At 46.6% G+C, this 23,121-nt stretch overlaps 1 protein-coding gene across 4 annotated transcripts in view; it reads left to right on the top strand.

Moving 5' to 3' along the window:
- dclk1b (doublecortin-like kinase 1b) overlaps positions 1 to 23,121 on the top strand; it is a 63,492-nt gene that overhangs the window by 24,328 nt on the left and 16,043 nt on the right. For 2 of the 4 annotated variants that reach the window (XM_077208064.1, XM_077208063.1), the window contains exons 4-9: positions 8,971 to 9,070; positions 9,941 to 10,057; positions 21,236 to 21,330; positions 22,290 to 22,377; positions 22,460 to 22,629; positions 22,756 to 22,875. In XM_077208064.1, the coding sequence (XP_077064179.1) occupies positions 8,971 to 9,070; positions 9,941 to 10,057; positions 21,236 to 21,330; positions 22,290 to 22,377; positions 22,460 to 22,629; positions 22,756 to 22,875 (690 nt within the window). Of the gene's footprint in view, positions 1 to 8,970; positions 9,071 to 9,940; positions 10,058 to 19,639; positions 19,713 to 21,235; positions 21,331 to 22,289; positions 22,378 to 22,459; positions 22,630 to 22,755; positions 22,876 to 23,121 lie in introns of those variants that run through there. The other 2 variants (XM_077208065.1, XM_077208066.1) reach the window with 2 other exon arrangements.

The following is a 23,121-nucleotide window of genomic DNA, read 5'->3' as shown; positions in this document are numbered from 1 at the left end:
ATGATACATAAAAGATGCTAAACTGCCTTCTCATTCATGCAGCTGTATGAATCACTGATCACTGACCTTTACAATACACGGTTTGAGTTTTAAATTATTGACTTAATATGAATGCATTATTTTATTTAGTCTATTTTTGCCAATTCATTTATTTATCTTCATATTTATGTAATTTATTTTGTATTTAATTTGAAAACATCTATTTACATATTCTGCATATTGGGAATTGCTTAAGTTGAATATATTTATATGTATTATGATCTCAAAAAAGAAAATAGGCTCTACTTGTCACGGGTCTGTCAAGGAGGACTCAAATGCAGAACGAGTGATAACAGGTTTATTGACAAACAGTAGACAGATGACAAGATGTGGTGGGATAGGTGAACAGTCCAGACAATAGGCAGGGTTGAGACACAATGACTGCCGTTGTAACTAGCCGAGCAGCAGTTGTTACTAGCACAAGATGACTGGAGGCTGGGGAGTAGTAATGGCAGAGCAGAATGAGAACTGAGAATAGTAGCAATAGCCAGACAGGATTTTCAAGCACAACAGCAAGGCACTCAGGGATCTCAGGCTCAGCCCCAGGCACTCGGGGATCTCAGGCTCAGCACCAGGCACTCGGGGATCTCAGGCTCAGCACCAGGCACTCGGGGATCTCAGGCTCAGCCCCAGGTACTCGGGGATCCCAGGCTCAGCCCCAGGCACTCAGGGATCTCAGGCTCAGCACCAGGCACTCGGGATCTCAGGCTCAGCCCCAGGCACTCGGGATCTCAGGCTCAGCCCCAGGCACTCGGGGATCTCAGGCTCAGCCCCAGGCACTCGGGATCTCAGGCTCAGCCCCAGGCACTCGGGGATCTCAGGCTCAGCACCGGGGATCTCAGGCTCAGCATCAGGCACTCGGGGATCTCAGGCTCAGCCCCAGGCACTCGGGGATCTCAGGCTCAGCCCCAGGCACTCGGGATCTCAGGCTCAGCCCCAGGCACTCGGGGATCTCAGGCTCAGCCCCAGGCACTCTGGGATCTCAGGCTCAGCCCCAGGCACTCTGGGATCTCAGGCTCAGCCCCAGGCACTCTGGGATCTCAGGCTCAGCACCAGGCACTCGGGATCTCAGGCTCAGCACCAGGCACTCGGGATCTCAGGCTCAGCCCCAGGCACTCAGGGATCTCAGGCTCAGCACCAGGCACTCGGGGATCTAAGGCTCAGCACCAGGCACTCGGGGATCTCAGCCTCAGCACCAGGCACTCGGGGATCTCAGGCTCAGCACCAGGCACTCGGGGATCTCAGGCTCAGCCCCAGGCACTCAGGGATCTCAGGCTCAGCACCAGGCACTCAGGGATCTCAGGCTCAGCACCAGGCACTCGGGGATCTCAGGCTCAGCCCCAGGCACTCAGGGATCTCAGGCTCAGCACCAGGCTTGCTCCAAAGCAAAGAGAGTAAGCAGCCAGGGACGCTCTGCTAGCAGGACAGGAACTAGAAACACAGGAGAAAAGACAGACATACGGTGTATGCACCCCACCGTTCCCTGAAGGAGGGAACGGAGGACGTAGTCGACGCCGACTGAAATGGGATCACGCTAGGGAGCCTATCATCTTCGATTACTATTGAACGAGCCAATGGAATTTGGCGTGCGTGATTTGCATCACACACTCCGCCCCCGCGGCGCGGGTATAAATACGGAAGTGGATGCACACACTAGTTGCTTTTCGCTGAGGAGCCGAGAGTAACCCGGGGTCAGCGGTGGTCCAGCGGTAGTGGCAAGGGGACTACGTCCTCTGTTCCCTCCTTCAGGGAACGGTGGGTTGCATACGCAACCAGGACGTTCCCTTTCAGTCGATAACGTCGGACGTAGTCGACGCCGACTGAAATGGGATCAACCATTGAACACGCCACTAACGCTGCCACCTTCCAGTGCCTAAACCAAAGCCTCCTGATGCCCCCGCAAACTTAAGGCGGGGAAGGACAGGGCTAGGCCAGGGAAGTCACTGCTGTTCCTACAGGACCACTGGGAAAGCGTTCCCTGTACGTTGGAAGGAAGGGACGCTGCGGAAGCCACATCCAACCCGAGGGAGGTAATGTGGAGAATACACATATGAACTGGGCGGAAACCGGGCAGTCTAACATATGGAATGTCACTGGGGTGGCTCCAGCCTAAGACGGGGGGAGACACACCGGACAGTGACGGCAGAGAGACTCTGCCGAGGGAAGACACGGGCTCACCGCAGGGAGCCGTATCGTGGAAGAATACACATATGGGGTCACCGAAGGGACCGCAACATATGGACCCAGCCTAACACAGGTTCCACACTGCTTACGAGTGGTAGGCCTAACACCAGACGTTCCGCACGTCCGACGTCGGAGGGGTGTGGAGGAACTCAACAGGGTTCAATTTTAAGGGAACTCAACTGGAGTAGAAAGGCGCACGTATCCAGTCCATAGGAGGGGAATGGCGCCGCAAGCCGACACTTGAACCGGGCTCACGGTGAAACTGGCTTCATAAGAAGGGAGCCCACGGGAAGCAGCGGTTCAACTAGGTGTCGTCCAGCCCCCAACTCTAGAATCTGTTTAGCAAAGTATATCGTCAACGCCCTGGCGGAGCACTTTACACTCATCATAGAGGAGCTCAACACCTAAGTGGACATGTTGCATCTCGGATCTTTGCCGAAATGAAGGCAAGCACTAAGTGCAACTTTGCATGGAAACAGCCTTCCCTCTCTGCTGAATTCCAACAGATATTTGAAGAGCTGGTCTGAGGTCTATGACTTGCATTCTGTACACGTCCAAGCGAACGGACAGAGAAGCCAGGGCTGGATCTGCCTCCTCCAGGGCAGCGCTTGCAGGCTCACCACCTACTCCTATTACAGGAGAGGTAGGAACCTTGGGCACAATCCGAGCCGGGGTCTCAGCTTGTGAGAGTTAGCCGGCCCAGACTCCAGGCACAATACGTTGACCGAAAGCGAGCAAGTCCCTACCCTCTAGTAGAGACCACGCGAGCAGGAGAACTGATATAACAGAATTTTTAACTCACTACCTGCAGTGGCTCAGGGGCGGTCTCTGCAGTGCAGTCGCACCAGGGACAAGGCCCAAGAGGATAAAGAGGGACACAAGGATTTACAAGACCTTGCTCCTCAGGAACCTGACGATCAGAACGTGCTTCTGCATACTTCTGCAACACGATGAGCGTCGTTTAAACACCGAGGCAACATCATTTTGCGGGTGAAGGAAAACAGCCTACTGCCACCCCTTTTGCAGGAAAGAGAGCACTGAAGTGATCGAAAGCTTTCAGGATCTCCTCTGGAGAGAAGACGCACTCAACGACTAGGTTCCACTTCTAAAGGCGTAAGCACGCTACCCCATTCTAGGGGGTGCTCGCAGAAGTGATGGTAACTATCACACATTCTTGTGATAGCCACCTGAACCTCCGCATTCAGATGTAAGACCGCCCGGAATCCCCGGGGGAAGAACGCGTGTGCCATCGTGCCCCGCGCCCGAAGAGTTTTCCGGGGAAGTCAGGAAGGCTGTTGATGGGAGCCAGGTCTAGTTGGGCCAATAAGGGGCAACTATGAAGACCTGTTCCTCTCCTGACTTGGCACGCAGGTGCAAGTGACGGGCGCAAAAGACAGGAGCATTGCTCAACACAACATGTGAAGATCACTGGGCTTCAGGAGCATTCTCTGCTCAGCACTTGGGTGTGACAAGTTCACTGAGCTTCAGGAGCATTCCTGCTCAACACCTGAGTGTGATAAACTCACCGAGCTTCAGGAGCATTTCTGCTCAACACTTGAGTACGAAGAACCTCACTGAGCGACAGGAGCATTTCTGCTCAGCACTTGAGTGTGACAAGTTCACTGAACTTCAGGAGCATTCCTGCTCAACACCTGAGTGTGATAAACTCACTGAGCTTCAGGAGCTTTTCTGCTCAACACTTGAGTGCGAAGAATTTCACTGAACGACAGGAGCATTTCTGCTCAGCACTTGAGTGTGACAAGTTCACCGAGCTTCAGGAGCATTACTGCTCAACACCTGAGTGTGATAAACTCACTGAGCTTCAGGAGCATTTCTGCTCAACACTTGAGTGCGAGGAACTTCACTGAGCACCAGGAGCATTTCTGCTCAGCACTGCGTGTGATGAATTCACTGAGCTACCTGTGATGGACTCACTGAGCTACAGGAGCATTGCTGCTCAACACCTGAGTGCGATGAACTTCACTGAGTTTCAGGAGCAACTCTGCTCAACATGAAGTGGGATGATCTCACTGACTTGAGCAGCGCAAGGCGACCCTGAGTCGCCGTCACTTCTTAGAAGGCTCACTGGGGTTAAACGTATTCTGCGGGCCCCTGGGGCAGCTGGGACCCAGTGTTTGTCCAAGGGTAGTCCGCTCGGTTTACCCAAACACTGGCGGAAAAATAAAACCGGGGGGGCAATTGAGCGGCCCCGGAATGGTCAGACCCAGCGGACCCAGGGGATGGAGTCTCCACTTGCCCTGGCTATAACTGTCGTGAGGCTCGATGGCGGCACGATTGAGTAAGCGGGAGGAGTGGAACAAGGCGCCCTCAGAAGCGTCTGACTCCAAGGAGGAGGTGACGGGAGAGTTTGTGACACCCGCAATGTCTAACAACTCGAGGCACGAATGCCCGTGTAGTCGGGGGTCGCCCAGGCCCCTGTTAAAACACGCCCTTTGTACATGGCCCCTCTGCTGAGGAGGGTTTGGCAGCCGACCGGGATGAACTATAGTCACACAGGGTGAGCTGCTCTGCCACGGTCACCTCGGGACTCGATCGTAAAGCTAGCGCTGAAGCGGTCACATACGGAGGAAGCCAAAGGCTGCGGCTATCGTATACCCCAGGAGCCTCTGAATCTTTTCAGTGGGACCCTTTCTCACTTCAACACCATCTGGACACATTCTCACTGGAGAGACGTGTTGGACCGAGTACCTCTCCAAAACTGAAAAAGAGATACTCAGCCCGTGGGCGAGATTACTCTCTTCCAGTTGACCTGAAGACCCAACGGGCTCTGGAGCACTCGAGGGGAAGGACACCACGTGTCCTTCAGGTCAAGCTGCAGACCAATCTTGGGCCAAGACGGTCACGACCCACCACCTAGTAGCACGAAGAACGAGTTTACAACTGGCCTTCGTACCGGCTGGAGGAGCGGCTATATCAAATCCTTCGCCAGCAGGATAAGATAAGCACGCACAAGTCAGGAGCACTGCTCAACACTTGGTGTGATGAATATCACTGAATTTTCAGGAGCACGTCTGCTCAACACCTAATGTGATGTTACTATCACTGACTTGAGCGGGGTAGCCGAGCCTGAGGTGGGGCAGCAAAGTAGAGAGAGTGGTGTTAGTGTGCAGTGCAACACTTACCTGTCTCCACTAGCGGCAGGGGACGTGAGAAGGCGGATGACCGGGTCCTCGAACGCCCCAAGCTGCCTGTTGGCGACCAAGGGAAGCTGGGGGATGTAAGGCTATTATACAGGGTCACACCCGCCATACTGGCCCACTTGGGACTCAGGAACAGAAAAATTGCTCTTTTTCTGAATATGTGGGTACCGCTGACCCCGTTTTTATAGGGGCCAGCGGCGGAACAGACACACGCATAACAAAAAACTCCAGCCGGCCCTCCAACCAGCCAGAGGGAGTGGATCGGCGACCACTCCACAAGCAACTCTTCCATCCCTGAGAGCCCGTCCAGGTTCAGCGTTTTCTTTTGCGCTGGAGCTTACCACCTGGCTTGGCAGCGCCTGGACTTCTTAGTCCAGGCGCGGCCGGCTCCGCGCCGGAACCTGGGTGAAGGCTGCTGCGGTGGTCCGGCGGGAGCTGAGGCGGCTGCAGGCGGACGCCCTCGGCGACGAGCAGGCGGAGGATCTGACCTCGGGGGGCGGGTGAAGGCAGCAGCGTCCCTCCGAGGCAGGATGTGCCGGATGGCCTTCGTCTGCTTCTGAGCTGTAGAGAACTGTTGGGCAAAGTTCTCCACAGCGTCGCCGAATAACCCAACCTGGGAAATGGGAGAGTCCAGGAACCGAACCTTGTCCGCATCTCTCATATCGGCCAGGTTGAGCCAGAGATGGCGCTCCTGGACCACTAGTGTGGACATCGCCGAACCCACCGCGCGAGCTGCAACCTTCGCCGCCCGGAGGGCGAGGTCAGTTGCAGTGCGGAGCTCACCCATGAGCTCAGGGTCCGAACTACCCTCGTGCATGTTCATGAGTGCCTGGGCCTGGTGGACCTGGAGCAACGCCATGGCATGCAAGGAGGAAGCGGCTTGCCCACAAGCTTTGTAAGCCTTGCCCGTAAGAGCGGACGAGAACTTACAGGCTTTAGAGGGGTGACGAGGATCACCTCTCCAGGAAGCGGCCGCCGTTGGGCATAACTGCATCGCAACGGCCCGCTCCACCAGAGGGATAGCCTCGTAACCCTTTACCGCTCCCCCATCAAGGGTAGTGAGGGGGGAGGAGCTATTCAGGCGGTTTCTGGCAGAGAAAGGTGCCATCCATGCCCTCGTAAGCTCCTCATGCACTTCAGGAAAGAAAGGAACCGGGGCGGCGGACTGAGAACCAGTACGGCCCGCCCCGATATACCAATCATCCAACCGAGACGGCTCGGGACACGGTGGAGGGTTCCACACGAGCCCTACCGCCTCGGCGGCCTTTTTCAGCATAGCTGACATCTCTGGATCTGGCTCGGGCAACACTGGTCTCCCGGAGGGAGGCAGTGCAGCCGAGTCATCATCTCCAGAGTTCAGCTCCCCCTCCGATGCTGCGATTGACAACGTATCCCCTGGAGGGGCCCCAAATGACACGGCTGGCCCGTCCATTACAGAGGGACCAGCGGGATCAATGGGGAGCTCCACCGGTTGCGGTGTGAAAGAGGAGTGAGGGACCCACGGGGCGTGGCCGGGCGGATTACCCCTCACTGTGATCCTCAGATCACCCAGCTTGGACGGCACCCCAGTCCTCCTCTGGGAAGGTAACCCAGAGGAAGAACAGGGGCGGGGCCCAGAGGTGGGGACTGCACCAACGCTTTTAACGAAGGCGAGTCTAGATCTCAACACCGAGATGGACATGTTCCCGCAGTGAGAACATGACTCATCCACGAAAGCTGCCTCAGCATGCTATAAGCCCAAACATGCGACACAACTTTCGTGACCGTCAGAAGGGGATAGTGCCAGACCGCACCCAGAAACGCACGGATGGAATGGCATCTTGAAAAAGACGCACTCACACCCGTGTTGCTCTTTTAGGAAATGGGACCGTCACCAGTGCCGGAGCACACAGGGAATGACCGCGGCAAACACTGAATAGTCTTTCAACTAACAGTGAAGCACTCACTTCTCGCCCTCTAACCAACCGTCAACACACAAACAAACAGTAGAAATTTGATGCTGTTAAAACAGCAGTTGAGAGCTGAGAAGCTCGCGATCACCGCTGCACCACGCTGTAGAACACCAACACTGGAGAGGTCTTCCCGCAAGAACACCGACACACTCGCTCGTTGAACACAACAGCACTCTTCAGAGACATCAAAGACGAACGGCTCCGAAGCGAAAGGCAACTAGTGCGTGCATCCACTTCCGTATTTATACCCGCGCCGCGGGGGCGGAGTGTGTGATGCAAATCACGCACGCCAAATTCCATTGGCTCGTTCAATAGTAATCGAAGATGATAGGCTCCCTAGCGTGATCCCATTTCAGTCGGCGTCGACTACGTCCGACGTTATCGACTGAAAGGGAACTAAAGCACTAAAAAACTTCTACACATAAAACACTAATGACTTTGGTAATAAGAAACTAACTATGTAACACAGTAGCACATATAACGAACTGGCAACACATGAGGGAAAGAGCACACATATAAAGGGAGCTAAGAACAAGAGGAACAGGTGACAACACTTGAACAAGGAACAGGTGAACACACTCAGGTAAACGAGGACTCAAACAAGGGAGCAGAGAACATGAGAAACGGATGACAACACTCAGACAAACTCTACTCAACTAGACAAGAGGGCGTGGTACAGGGAAACAAGGAGGCAGGAACAGAGGAGCACATGGCCAACACAAACAAAGACAGAGCCATACGTTCAAGCGGTCCCCGTGAAGACATGTTCCTGGATCAACATATTTTGTTTATCCTGGAATAACATTCCTGTCCCAAAATTTAATTCTTACCCTATCCCTACCCCTAAACCTAACCCTACCCATAACTTTTCCCTAAAATCAGAGGGATATAACACGGTGAATAACACTGATGTTGAAGCACCTCACCCTGGTTCTAAGCCTAAACTTGACATAAACCAGGGGTGTCCAAACTCAGTCCTGGTGGGCCACTGTCCTGCAGAGTTTAGAGTTTAGACTGAGTTTGGACACCCCTGACATAAACTGTAAACTTGTCCCTCGAATCTGATTGGTTGATTGGAAAGTTGTTCCAGGATCAACAAAGATGTTTATCCAGGACCATGTGGTTCTTGGTGAAATCACATTCACCATGTTCAAGCACAACATAGAGGCATGAAACAAAGACAACACAGACAAAGCTGCTAGGGCAGAACCCTGACAGTACTATTCAAAAGTTGTTGTTTTTTAAAGACAATAAGTCAATGCTTTTATTCAACAATAACACATTAAATTGATCAAAAGTGGCAGTAAAGACTTTGATATTGTTAAAAAATCTTTTAAAAAAAGTGTAACTTGTTAAGTTATGATGCTGAAAATACAGCTTTGCCATCACAGTAATAAATTACATTTTAAAATATATTAAAATAGAAAAGTTATTTTAAATTGTAATAATATTTTACAATATTACAGTTTTTACTGTAGTTTTGATCAAATAAATGCAGCCTTGGTGAACAAAAGAGAATTTTTAAAAACATTTTTTTAAAACCTTACCGACCCCACAAACTTTTAAACGGAAATGTTCTTTCAAATGCATTGATGTTTAAATGAATAATCAGTCTACCTGTGCTGTGTTCATAGATATCATGTCTTCAGGACTTCTTTGGTGAGGATGATATATTTATTGCCTGCGGCCCAGAGAAGTTCCGCTACCAGGATGACTTCCTGTTGGATGAGAGTGGTAAGTTAATGGATAATGTATCCCTCCCTTTTCAAAATGTGACTGTTTACCTAAGACCAACAACAACTGTACCACTTACTTACCTCAGTTACATGGACTTCTGTGATTGTCAATATAAGTAAGTTGCTTCAAATTCTGTTTTAGTGGTTAGTAATTAGGTTAAAATTTTAATAAGCTGCTTTGACTAATGCACATATTTTCCAACATTGTACGGGTCGACGTTATAACATATATATATATATATATATATATATATATATATATATATATATATACATACATACATACATACATACATATATATATATATATATATATATATATATATATATATATATAAGCTAATCAGCTGGAGTTAGTTACTTAATTAGCTGTAGCATTTGTTTCCCGCTGTCAGTATCAGTGTTGTTATTTGCATATATTTTAAAGCTTTACCATTATAATTCCCACTTCATGTAAACAATATAACATATTCAGGTAGGAATCCATTTTTATTTAGCAGTACATCAATTTACTGACTTTTGTAATTATTATTGTGACACTAGTTACTATATAGTTTCATGAAAAACTTTTAAAACTAAATATATTGTCAATACAGAAACAGGCATCAGACTATGAGCTATTTTAAAGTCCTATTGATAGACATATTGATCTGGTCTGAGAGCAACCCAGCCTCTCAGATCTCCTCTGATCAGACCTCTGGGATATCAGGCGGTCATGCTTGAGCCCGACAGAGGTTACGGTAGATTGATCGGCGGTGACATCAGGTCGTCCACTCAGATGAGACTCTCTTCGGTGTGTATTACAGAGACAGGAGGACTTGAGTGTAGAGTGAATTCAGTTATGTTTCTCTTTTGCTACCTTTCTCAGAGTGCAGGGTGATGAAATCGCAGTCCTATGGCCGTATTTCTCCCATGCAGGGCCGCTGCTCTCCCCGCAGTGGTGGACACTCGAGAAGGAGCAAGTCCCCTGGTTCCAGCTGCTCAGGTACGTCTCTTTAGGCCAGACTGTAGTTTAATAGTCCCATCAGGCTTATAAATGTGTCTGACAAGCATTCCTGTAGCTGTGAACTGTAGGTTGTGTAGTGGGCTGACACTCATGTGTGCAAGACTGACTTATGGAATCTAAACTGGGTGCGTGTCAGTTTATTCATTGCAGTCTCCGAATTCAAAGTTGTTAGTTTCAAACATGGATGAGTGTGGTTTGTTGTAGTTTATAGCCTTAATTATCTCCAAATCACTCTCAGCATTCTCAGAAGATGTGCTTGAGGAGTAATGTCCCAAATTAGGCAACTAATTCGGCTGACACTCATCATTTACTCTTAGTCTCTCCATCTGTAATGAGCTTTTGTGTCAATTAACAGTTTCATTTAATGGGATGTTTTAGTATTCAAGTCACAGTGATTTCTGATTGGCTGATTGGCTGGAGCTCTTCATAGAGTTTTGGTAATGTCAAAAAACTAACTTTTACTTCAGTGAATGATTAGAATTATATTACATCCTACACAGCGTAATGGAGGCTTAGAATACTGAACCAATTTGAACTCACCCATCATAGAACTGGTTTCATTTGCTCTGCTCAAGCAGACTCCAAAAACACTAACAGCCAGAACAGAACATAAAAAGTAGTCTGATTGTCTGATTTGCTAGAGCTCTTCTTAGAGGTTTGGTAATGTCAAAATAATAATAATAAAATAAACTGATTTCATTTGCTCTGCTCAAGCAAACTCCAAAACCAGCCAGAGCATTTCTAGAATAGAAAAAAAGATGCTGGTCTTATTTTTATAAGATTCTAGTTTTATTCTGTATTCTATTCTATTCTATTCTATTCTATTCTATTCTATTCTATTCTATTCTATTCTATTCTATTCTGTTGTTTTGTTCTATTATGTTTTTAATGCTCTATGCTGGTCTCTTTTGTTCTATTCTATTTTGTTCTATTTTTACTTCTATTCTATTCTGTCATTCTATTTGATTATGTTCTATTGTATTCAGTTTTTTTAATCTATTATATTCTATTCTCATTGGAGTTTAACTAGTTTATCTGTTGGCTAGTTGATCTCCTACTCTGGATAACTGAATGTGCCCAAACTATTTTAAAACTAGCGAAGCAGACCGGCTTAACTGGTTTGGTCATGCTAGGAGACCTTATCTTAGACTGTTTTAAGCCATTTTTCAGCAAGGTTCTGTCATGCTATCAGGATGGAAGACAGGAAGCAAATGCAAGTCGACAATTTATTGATCCGATAAACACAAGTCACAAGACAACGGGCGTGGAATGATGGCGCAGGGACTTCAATGGCCAGGACCAGAACCGGATGAGATGGTGCGGTGAATGAAGGTGAAGTAGTCCAACGTGAAGACGGTGAAAGACGAAACTCCAAACACGGCAACGATGATCACAGGACACGAACAGGAAGGCAGACAGGAACGTAACCACGACAGGGAAGACATCAAACAACGATCTGACAAAAGGGATGAGACAACGGTAAGTATATATAGAGTGGTGAGATGGGCTGCAGCTGGTGAATGAGACGATGATCAGCTGGAGTGGATTAGGCAATGACACACAATCACACCCACAGCGCACGTGCATGCATACAACAACAAAAACACGCGACGAGAAGGAAACAATGAATTTGTATACCGTGACAGTACCCCTCCTCCTAAGAACGCCTCCTGGCGCTCTCAGACTCCCTTACCTGTCGATTGTGATCATCGATGAGGGAGTGATCCAGAATGTCTCTAGCAGGTACCCAACCTCTCTCCTCCGGACCGTAACCTTCCCAGTCCACCAAGTACTGAAACCCGCGTCCCCTCCGCCTAGAGTCCAGAATGCGATTGACCGAATATGTGGTCTCCCCATCTACGAGTCGCGGTGGGGGAGGAACCGGGACTGGCGGGTTAATACGAGAATGAAACACAGGCTTAATTTTGGAGACATGAAAAACGGGATGAACCCTCCTGTACGCTGGAGGTAAATTGAGGCGGACTGCCACCGGACTAATGATCTTGGCGACAGTGAACGGGCCAATGAATTTGGGAGCCAGTTTATTAGAAACGGAGCGGAGCGGAATGTTTTTAGTTGAAAGCCACACCTTTTGACCAACGACGTATACGGGAGGCTTCGACCGGTGGCGTTCGGCCTTGGCCTTGGTGCGCGCCCCCACCTGGAGTAGAGTCTCACGGGCTCTAGTCCAGGTGCGGTCACACCTCTGGACGAAGGCGTGAGCGGAGGGGACCGCGACCTCGGATTCCAGACTGGGAAAAATTGGTGGCTGGTAACCTAAACTACACTCAAACGGAGATAGGCCCGTGGCCGACACTGGTAATGTGTTGTGGGCGTACTCCACCATGGAGAGTTGTTGGCTCCATGAGGAAGGATTCTTGGAAACCAGACATCGTAACACCCTCTCCAGATCCTGGTTGGCTCTCTCGGTTTGGCCATTGCTCTGGGGATGAAACCCTGAGGACAGACTAACCGTCGCTCCCAGTAATCTACAAAACTCTCGCCAAAATTTGGACACAAACTGGGGTCCCCTGTCGGAGACCACGTCCATCGGGAGGCCATGAAGGCGAAAGACGTGGTCCACGACTGTCAACGCTGTCTCCTTAGCTGAGGGTAATTTGGGTAAGGGAATAAAATGAGCCGCCTTCGAGAACCGGTCCACCACGGTCAAAACGACTGTGTTACCCTGGGAGGGCGGGAGGGCGGTAATAAAATCTAGAGCGATATGGGACCAGGGTCTTGAAGGGACTGGCAGCGGTTGAAGTAACCCATCTGGGGGTCGATTGGAAGTCTTACCAGTGGCACAAACCGAGCAAGCCAAAACAAAACTGTGAATGTCACGAGCCATAAGTGGCCACCAGAATCGTTGCTTGACTAAAAAACTAGTGCGATTAACTCCTGGATGGCAAGCCACGTTGGAACAATGACCCCACTGAATGACGTCAGACCGTAATCCCTCCGGCACAAATAAACGATTAGGTGGGCAACCGGGCGGAGGCGTTACCCCTTCTAAGGCCGTCTTGACCTTCGATTCGACCTCCCATGTGAGTGTGGAAACAAATAGGGTTTCGGGTAAAATGCACTCGGGAGTCACCGGGCGTTCGGAGCGATCAAAAATGCGAGATAAAGAGTCGGGTTTGATGTTCTTAGAACCCGGGCGGTACGAGAGAGAAAAATCAAAACGACCGAAAAAAAGCGCCCACCGAGCCTGCCTGGAGTTCAATCTTTTAGCAGTTCTGATATACTCTAGGTTCTTGTGGTCAGTCCAGACGATAAAAGGTACCCCCGACCCTTCTAACCAGTGGCGCCATTCCTCCAATGCTAACTTGACTGCCAACAACTCCCTGTTACCAATGTCGTAATTACGTTCGGCTGGGGATAAGCGATGAGACAAAAACGCGCAGGGATGCATCTTATCATCTGCAGGAGAGCGTTGGGACAGCACTGCACCTACCCCCACCTCTGACGCATCGACCTCCACCACGAACTGACGTGAAGAATCAGGGGCAATAAGGATGGGGGCTGAAACAAAGCGGCCTTTCAGTTTGGCAAACACAGCTTCAGCTGTGTCTGACCACCTGAACGTCGTTCTGGGGAGGTCAAGTCGGTCAGAGGTGCGGCTAGTTGGCTGAAGTTGCGAATGAAACGCCGGTAGAAGTTGGCGAACCCCAGAAACCTCTGTAGGGCCTTACGGGAATCTGGACTTGGCCACTCTACCACAGCCTTAACCTTCTCAGGGTCCATACGCACTCCCTCAGACGAAATGATGTACCCTAGGAAAGGAACAGACTGTGCATGAAAATCGCATTTCTCCGCCATGACAAAAAGCCCATTCTCTAGCAACCTCTGAAGCACTCGTCGGACGTGTTGCACATGTTCCTGGAGAGAAGCAGAAAAAATCAATATGTCATCCAGGTAGACATATATGAACTGATCTATCATCTCTCGCAACACGTCATTGACCAATGCCTGGAAGACTGCTGGGGAGTTGGACAGCCCGAACGGCATGACCAAATATTCAAAGTGCCCCCTGGGGGTGTTAAAAGCAGTCTTCCACTCATCCCCCTCCCTAATGCGGACCAAATGATAAGCGTTACGTAAATCCAGTTTTGTGAAGATGGACACTCCCTGCAACCTCTCGAAGGCAGAAGACATAAACGGCAAAGGATAAGTATTCTTTACCGTGATGTTGTTCAACCCCCGGTAATCAATACAAGGTCGCAGAGACCCGTCCTTCTTCCCCACAAAAAAGAACCCCGCCCCCGCTGGAGAAGAGGAAGGTCGGATGAACTTGGTTGCTAGAGAATCAGAAATATATTTCTCCATAGCCTCCCTCTCTGGGACAGAAAGCGAATATAACTTGCCTTTGGGCGGAGACTTACCTGGTACTAAATCTATAGCACAGTCATAGGGACGGTGCACGAGACTTACTGAACACCTCCTTCAGGTCATGGTACTCCGTGGGCACGTTAGACAAATCCCCTGCTTCCTCCTGAAACATAGAAACAGAGACAGACGGACAGGCAGACACAAGACAAGACTTATGACATTCCTTGCTCCACTCCAGCACGACGTTATGATGCCAGTCTATGCGAGGGTTGTGACGGAGGAGCCAGGGGTGACCAAGGACGATGGGTGTCAGGGGTGAATCCAGTAAAAAAAAAGAGATAGTATCGGAGTGGTTGCCAGAAGTGATGAGTGTGATGTCCTCAGTGATGAATGAAATGGTGGGGAGATTCTGACCGTTCAGTGCATGTACAGCGATCTTGTGAGTGAGGGGCTTGAAGGGGATCTGAAGCTTGTGTGCGAATGTGTAGTCCATGAAATTACCTTCAGCCCCGGAGTCCAGAAGTGCCTTGCAGTTGTTCTGGTGCACTGACCATCTTAGTCTAACCGGTAGGAGCGTGGATGTTGATGAGGTCTTTTCGGCGGAGATCCCACCCGATAGTAGCCTCATGCTTACTATCGGGCTTGGCCTTTTAACGGGCAGTTGTAGGCAAAATGTCCCGTACCTCCGCAGTAAAGACAAAGGCCCTGGGACCTCCGCCTCTCCTTCTCCTCCCGGGAAAGCCGAGCTCGCCCTACCTGCATGGGTTCGTGATCATAGACGGGGCTGACCGCGTCCCCGCCGCTGAACCGTGGACCCTCGGCTCCGCCAGGCGCCACCCGCAACGCTAACTCAATGAGTCCATTTAAAGAAGTGGGGAGGTCCAGGGCGTAGATCTCCTTCTGGACGCGGTCAGCCAACCCATGCAGGAACATGTCCCACTGCGCCTCCTCGTTCCATTGACACTCTGCCGCCAGGGTCCGAAATTCGATTGAGAAATCAGAGACCGACCTGTCCCCCTGCCGCAGGTCGGCCAGTACTCTAGCCGCCTCTCTTCCCGCGACCGCTCGGTCAAATACCAGTCTCATCTCGGCGGAGAGTGTCTGGAACGAGGCGCAGCATGGGTCTTGGTTCTCCCACACCGCTGTTCCCCATAGCGCCGCTCTTCCAGTCAAGAGGGTCAAAACGAAGGCCACCTTGGCCTGTTCCGTCGAAAAAGTTCTGGGTTGGAGGGCAAAGTGCATAGAACATCTCGTCAAAGATGATCTACAATGTGTAGACTCACCCGAATACGACTCTGGTACTGGCAGGCGGGGCTCCGGCTGGAGAGGGTTCTCAGGTGGTGTGGGGGGAACAGCTGGTGTGGGCGGCGCAGTGGGAGCTCGTAGAAGTTGGATCTGCTGGGTGAGCTCGGACACCTGCGCCACCAAGGATTGAATTGCACGACCCGTGTCGTTGATATTCCTCTCTTGGGAATCCATCCTTCTAATACTGTGGTGGATGAATTCCTCAAAAGACGCGGCTGACGCACTCGCTGCTTCCATTGAACGGTCAGATCGTTCTGTCATGCTATCAGGATGGAAGACAGGAAGCAAATGCAAGTCGACAATTTATTGATCCGATAAACACAAGTCACAAGACAACGGGCGTGGAATGATGGCGCAGGGACTTCAATGGCCAGGACCAGAACCGGATGAGATGGTGCGGTGAATGAAGGTGAAGTAGTCCAACGTGAAGACGGTGAAAGACGAAACTCCAAACACGGCAACAATGATCACAGGACACGAACAGGAAGGCAGACAGGAACGTAACACCGACAGGGAAGACATCAAACAACGATCTGACAAAAGGGATGAGACAACGGTAAGTATATATAAAGTGGTGAGATGGGCTGCAGCTGGTGAATGAGACGATGATCAGCTGGAGTGGATTAGGCAATGACACACAATCACACCCACAGCGCACGTGCATGCATACAACAACAAAAACACGCGACGAGAAGGAAACAATGAATTTGTATACCGTGACAGGTTCTGGATGCTTTTCTCTGTTTATGACTTGCTGGCACCCTTTTGCAGTGTTACGTTATAGAGTGCATGTTTAATGTTAACACATTTCGGACAGCAGTGTGTGTTTGTGTGTTCGGGAGACCGGGGAGTGTTATAACACGGGGTTACGTGTAACACTGTCAGCTGTGGTAACGTCATCAATATCATACACTCCCATCTTCTTTTTGAGCTCACAGAAGAAATTGCATGTGACTGAGTAAATTTGTAGATTTTATGATAGAAAAAATAGATTTTCAGGTAAGAAAGTACCTAGCAATCATTGAATTGTAGATATAATTATTTACTTTCATGACCTGAGGTAGCTGTTTCTCTTGTTTAATTTGATGCTTTGTATTTATGCTAACTTTAAACCCACATGCTAAAACATTTAGCTATGTTATGGCTGTTTGGGGTGGGGATAGTTGTAACAGTTTATTAAAAATGTTACAACCAACCCCTATGATGATACCGATGAGTCCAGTTATCAATCACATCCTCTGTTAAGGCAAAGTCACGTGAGTCTTTATGTTGCGTATCGAGGGATTTATTCAGTAAATGTGTTCCCGTCGAAGATTATGCGTAGTCTTCTTACCAGATAAAAAAAAATTGATTCACTATGATTTTTTGTGCACATTCATAGAATTTAAGGTTGATGGTTTCGTCCAGTGTTTTTTATGCAATATCTCAAAATTCACATAAAAATATGTGGATCATGGAAACGTAGCCAGTGACTGAACCCTTATATGACAGGAAAATACACACTCACACAAACACATGCAGCAATTGTTTTGATTTTTATATAAAATACAATATAATGTTCTTTGTCAGTTTACCTTTTTCACGTTATTTTTTTCTTTGTTCTTCAATGATGTTGATGCAAAAAAATGCTTAGTGTGGGTGTTATTTCAGCAAATTACCTCCTAGTGTTACATATTCCCAGCTAGTGTTACAACTCACCCTAGAGGTGGGGCAGAGATTGTAACTACAAAACTCTTAGTATTTGACATTAACTCACATAATCTGGGATTGTGTTGTACACATACAAGTGAGTTATATTTGCAGTAGACAAATGTGGCTACCATACATATGAAAATTTGAGATATCTAGCACAAACAACCACTGAGGTACTGATGCTCAAACTAAAAGTGTTACATCCATCTCCGATCTCCCCCTACATGCAGTTAGACAGCCTATTTTTGTGCGTTTGTCCACTAGTGTGTGTTTTCTGTTTAAAACGGGATTGTGTGTATCTGTTCCTAACTGAACAACAAATCCATCAAAAGTTGTCCTGAACATCCAATTGATCTAAGTTTCATTATTTTTCCTGCAAGAGATCATGAGTCATCACTTCCTGATGTTGATGTTCCAGATAAACACCAGGCATTCATCCGGTCAGGCATCCGCCACTTTGTAAGCTGTATAGAGACATGTCAAAAACAAAAACAAAAACAGAACAATTATTGTGCTTCAGCTCGAGCCTGTACTTCAAATTTAGTATTCCGGCCAGGAACAAAATGAGCCCTTAGAAACGACTCGCTGCGCGTTGATTTGTAATGAGCCGGTACGAGTATGAGTATCAACCCCATTCTCTGAAATACTTTGCACAGTCTGGAAATGACGTAGATGAGCATTAACTGGGTGGTTGGGCCAAATTGTTTACGAGAGATATTGCTAATGTTGTTTTGTGAGAACAGAGGTGCCTTATCCCAAATATAACACATTCACACTCTGGCAGAAGGTCTCAAGGAACAGAGATCTGCCATGCAGTCTGGACAAACAAACCTAGTGTAATTGTTTTTTTATTGATCTGGAAGCTCATTCAAACAGCACCAACCTTTGGGATAAGAGGAAAGAAGTCGTTAAATAAAAAAGTGATGTTTGGTGTGGTTTTGTGACACTTAGTAAATCAGTAAATGAAATGAAAATAAAATGAAAAAGATTAGAACATTAGAAATAGAATTAGAAGAATTAGAAAATGCTTTGGCTGGTAATACACTGGTTGGTGCCTTTTATATATATTTCAAGACAATAGAATAGCGAAAATAATAGTTTACTAAGCAAAAACAATGAAATATGGATATTACTTAAAATGTTGAACATTGTAAACATCAAGTTTGAATCATGAAGTTTGATGTAATTTGATATGCTAGTGTTAGTCATTCCCTTCAGGGCTAGTGTGGGATGAAATGTATAATTTTTCATTTTTTAATACGTTTTCATAGAAAATATATACTAAAATAATTTTGAATCCCAAGAACATTGCAGGTGCTTTTAGTGGCCTTTAGTGGCGTCCGGGGAGCGATTGGGGGTTAGGTGCCTTGCTCAAGGACACCTCAGTCATATTTCTGCCGGTACTGGAATCGAACCAGCAACCTTTGGGTCACCAGTCCAACTCTGTTACCATTAGGCCATTACTGCCCCTAACTGCGATTAGAAAGTTAGTTTTAGTTTTAAAGTTTAATTTAAAGTTTAAATTAGTTCATATAAAATAAAATATCGTCAGAAACTATATATGAAGTCTGATCCAGTTTGAAAGTGAAGTTCTCTGACTAATATTTTCCCCACACTAGTTGCATTTACTCATCCAAATTTGTTGTTCGGTAATCACACACATGAATGAAGGCTGATCTGATAGTTCTTCAAATCTGTTTTACATTCCAAAAATAACACTATGATGATGCATTCTCTCACTCCACATGCTGAATTATGTCCGCCTGTGTTAGTGTATCACAGATGGCGAGGGAGCACTATATGCGGATCACAGTGACACAAACATAGAGTAACATTGATATTTGAGACTGAGATGGCTTTATTTGTTACTTGATGTGCTCTGAGAAGCTTTGAAAGGAATCATATTAGTGTCCGAACCTCTGAATCATAGCATAATCAGAGCTTCAAACAGCTTAATTTGTATTCACACATTCCGTGGTGATACTTCAGAAATCCACTCAAAACACCACGTCATCTACTCGGCTGCACTCACGCCGTTCAGAAACATCTCCACAGTGAGATCTTTTCTGAGATCTTTATAGTCACCCACACAGACAGCACTGCAACTACGATATGGCATGTTTATGAGATAAACTCCTCCCTCTGTGGCTGTTTATGACGTAAGGTGTGCGCAGCCAGCAGGAACACACTACATACAGTACATCCTCTCCTCCTCTCCCACACTCATTCATACTCCAGCTCCTCACAGTCACTATGAGCGCAGGAGGAATCGCAGTTTGCTCTGGCCGCCTGCTGCACTCTTTAGCAGGTAGGACAATTTTTTTGTTCGGCAAATTCGTAAAAGTTATTTCTTTTGGACAGATATTTTGAATTTCATTTGTTTTTCTTGTTTTGAGGTGGTGAAGAGGAATTAAAGTAGCCGATAAATCTTTTTTAGTTTGTCATTGTATCTAAATGAAGGGTTAATATTATGCTTTGTAGATTTTTCATGGCTGTGTGACGGCTTGTTTTCGTCATATTTCTAAGCGGCATATGTATACTTCTAATATTGAAGGAACTGTTTGTTTTGAAAGTGTTGAAGAGATAAATACTTGGATTTTATATTGCACTTGAAATGCCATACATGACTTGTTTTAAAATATTAAGCAGCCTTTTGAACCTTATGTGAGACAGCTTGATATCTTTATATATTTCAATCATTTTCTTATAGCACTCTTACCTTTACCAACTGGTTGCATTTTGCATTTTGTGCCTATATTTATGAAAGCCTGTTCAATATTTTAAAACAAGTCATGCACAGTGCAATGTGCAATATGAGACAAAAAACATCAATCACTTCAACACGTTTGCTAGAAATATATGTATAAAATTATGGAAAATATATTGAATTATATTATGCAAATAAGAATACAGAAAATAAATATATTAATGAAACCATGGTGAATGTTGGTGATTTGTGGACTGAAAAGCCTTCTATAACTTTATATACTCACTATATATAATAATTTACATATGTTACCCTGGATCACAAAACCAGTCACAAGTAGCATGGGTATATTTGTGGCAATAGCCAACAATACGTTGTATGGGTCAAAATGATAAATTTTTCTTTTATATCAAAAATCATTAGGATATTAAGTAAAGATCATGTTCCATGAACATATTTTGTAAATTTCCTAATGTAAATATATAAAACATTTATTTTTGTGAGTGAATGCAGCACAATCGCGAACACAAATGGACAACTTTAAAGGTGAACTTTAAAAGTATTCGATTTTTTTGCATCCTCAGATTCCAGATTTTCAAATAGTTGTATCTCAGCCAAATATTCCTTCTTAGTCCTATCCTAACAAACCATACATCAATGGAAAGCTTATTTATTCAGCTTTCAGATGATGAATAAATCTCAATTTCAAAATTGACCTATTTGACATACACATGCAGTATAGGTGAATTGGAGACGCTGTATTGCCCAGGTGTTAATGTGTGTGTGTGTGTGTGTGTGTGTGTGTGTGTGTGTGTGTGTGTGTGTGTGTGTGAGTCCCGAGCCATGTAAAGGGGAGGTAGGGGAAAGACCTGGCAACCTACCCTGGGAAAATCATTGCTAAGAAAATTCATGAACAGTCTCTTGCGTATGGCGAGAAATGACCCATAGAATCATCAGAAGTCGAAAGGCTGAAATTATTAATAAATGAATTAATGTTTTTTTTTTCTTCATGCAAAATATGTTGTCTAATTTTTTTTTCTTCCCTTTGATTTTGGGGTGAAATATGACTAGAACACTCTTAATAAAATCTTTGACATTTACCAACCTGTTCCTCTGCATTTCAGCTAATGGAACAGCAGGAAGTCAGCTGTCGACCCCACGGTCAGGCAAATCTCCCAGTCCATCTCCCACCAGTCCGGCCAGTCTGAGGAGAAGAAGGGTGAGAACTGTCACTTTAAAGATCTTTCACATCTGCTGCATTTGCTGTAATCCACTAAAAAGGCTTTATAAAATGCCATTTACATGGTGTTAGTCTATGTGGAACTGCCTTATTCATATTTGCAGTGTCTTTCACTGCATCAAGCAAAACCATCAAGCACTTTCATCTTTTTGTTTGACCCTAATTATATTTCAGGTGCTTTAATTTACTAACATAGTGCTACATCACACCGAATTGCAGCTTAGCACATCTGTACTAAATAATTCCACGTTCACCCATAATGTTTCCTAGCAACAGCAGACCAGCATCTTGACATGGCTGTGTGCCTGCTCCATTTCCACTCTTTCTATGATTGACCTCATTTATATAGTTTGACAACATTACCCTGTTCTAATAACTAATGGTGTTCTGTTAAATTAGATGTATTTGTTTTTGTTCTGTAGATTAAACAAGTGAAATTGCACTTTTAACATGCTGTTAGCTTTCCCATATATATATATATATATATATATATATATATATATATATATATATATATATATATATATATATATATATATATATATTAGTTCAGGCTAACCAAATTAGTTCACTAACCAAAAAACTTTGTAAAATGAAAGTGAAAGTGAAAGTGACACGTGATGGCCAAGTATGGTAACCCATACTTGGAATTTGACCTCTGCATTTAACCCATCCAAGTAAGTGCACACACATTAGGAGCAGAGTAGTGAGTAGTGTACACACACACACTGCAAACGTGGATACACACACCCGGAGCAGCGGGCAGCCTTGAGTGGCGCCCGGGGAGCGATTGGGGGTTAGGTGCCTTGCTCAAGGACACCTCAGTCATATTCCTGCCGGTACTGGAATTGAACCAGCAACCTTTGGGTCACCAGTCCAACTCTGCTACCATTAGGCCATGACTGCCCCGTTCTGAAATGACTGTCTCTCTCTGACAGGGCTCTCAGCACAGCGGCTCCTCTCTCTCTCTGGCCTCCACCAAGGTGTGCAGCTCCATGGATGAGGGCGATGGGCCGGGCAGTGAAGGTGAGGAACCCTGGGAAATCTTCTTTGACCCTTTATCATCTTCTTCATCAGAATGTTACATCCCACATCTTTTCCCTTTTAGCTGAGCTGATGGAGGATTGTCCTCAGGTTCCTGCTTCCATAGCCGAGAGGTACAAAGTGGGACGAATGATTGGCGATGGGAACTTCGCCGTGGTGCGAGAGTGTATGGAGAGATCCACAGGCCGAGAGTACGCTCTGAAGATCATAAACAAGAGCAAATGCAGGGGAAAGGTGAGACTACTTTTAATATCTCTGAAAATATGCATTATGAAATGTATAAATATGTGTGTGCACTTTGCACTTATTAATGCAAGATCGCTGTGTTGTTACATTGCATGTCTTGTCTGTGGCTCACAGGAACACATGATCCAGAACGAGGTGTCTATTCTTCGGAGAGTTAAGCATCCTAACATTGTTCTGCTGATTGAAGAAATGGACACATACAGTGAGCTCTACCTGGTCATGGAGCTGGTCAAGGTGAAATATCTGACATTAACATATATAAATGATGAAAGTCAATGCTCCAGACTATGTTCAAATTGTCGCATTTTGTGATTTTTTTTCTCCTGCCGCTGCAACAAAATTTTGTTAGATGTCGTAGGCGTGACCACTATATTCCCTAACTGATAAGAGCTGCCATTTCTGTTGCATATGATATTAGAAACACCAAACGATTTAAATGTAATGAAAGCGGAACAAAACCAAGCTACTTGTTGCTACCCC

The sequence above is a fragment of the Siphateles boraxobius genome, unplaced genomic scaffold (genome assembly GCF_051911475.1).
Source record: "Siphateles boraxobius isolate OS27281-9 unplaced genomic scaffold, OSU_SipBor_1 6, whole genome shotgun sequence".
Lineage (NCBI taxonomy): Eukaryota > Metazoa > Chordata > Actinopteri > Cypriniformes > Leuciscidae > Siphateles > Siphateles boraxobius.
Note: the sequence above shows the minus strand (reverse complement) of the source record. Positions and strands in the feature narration are given on the sequence as shown.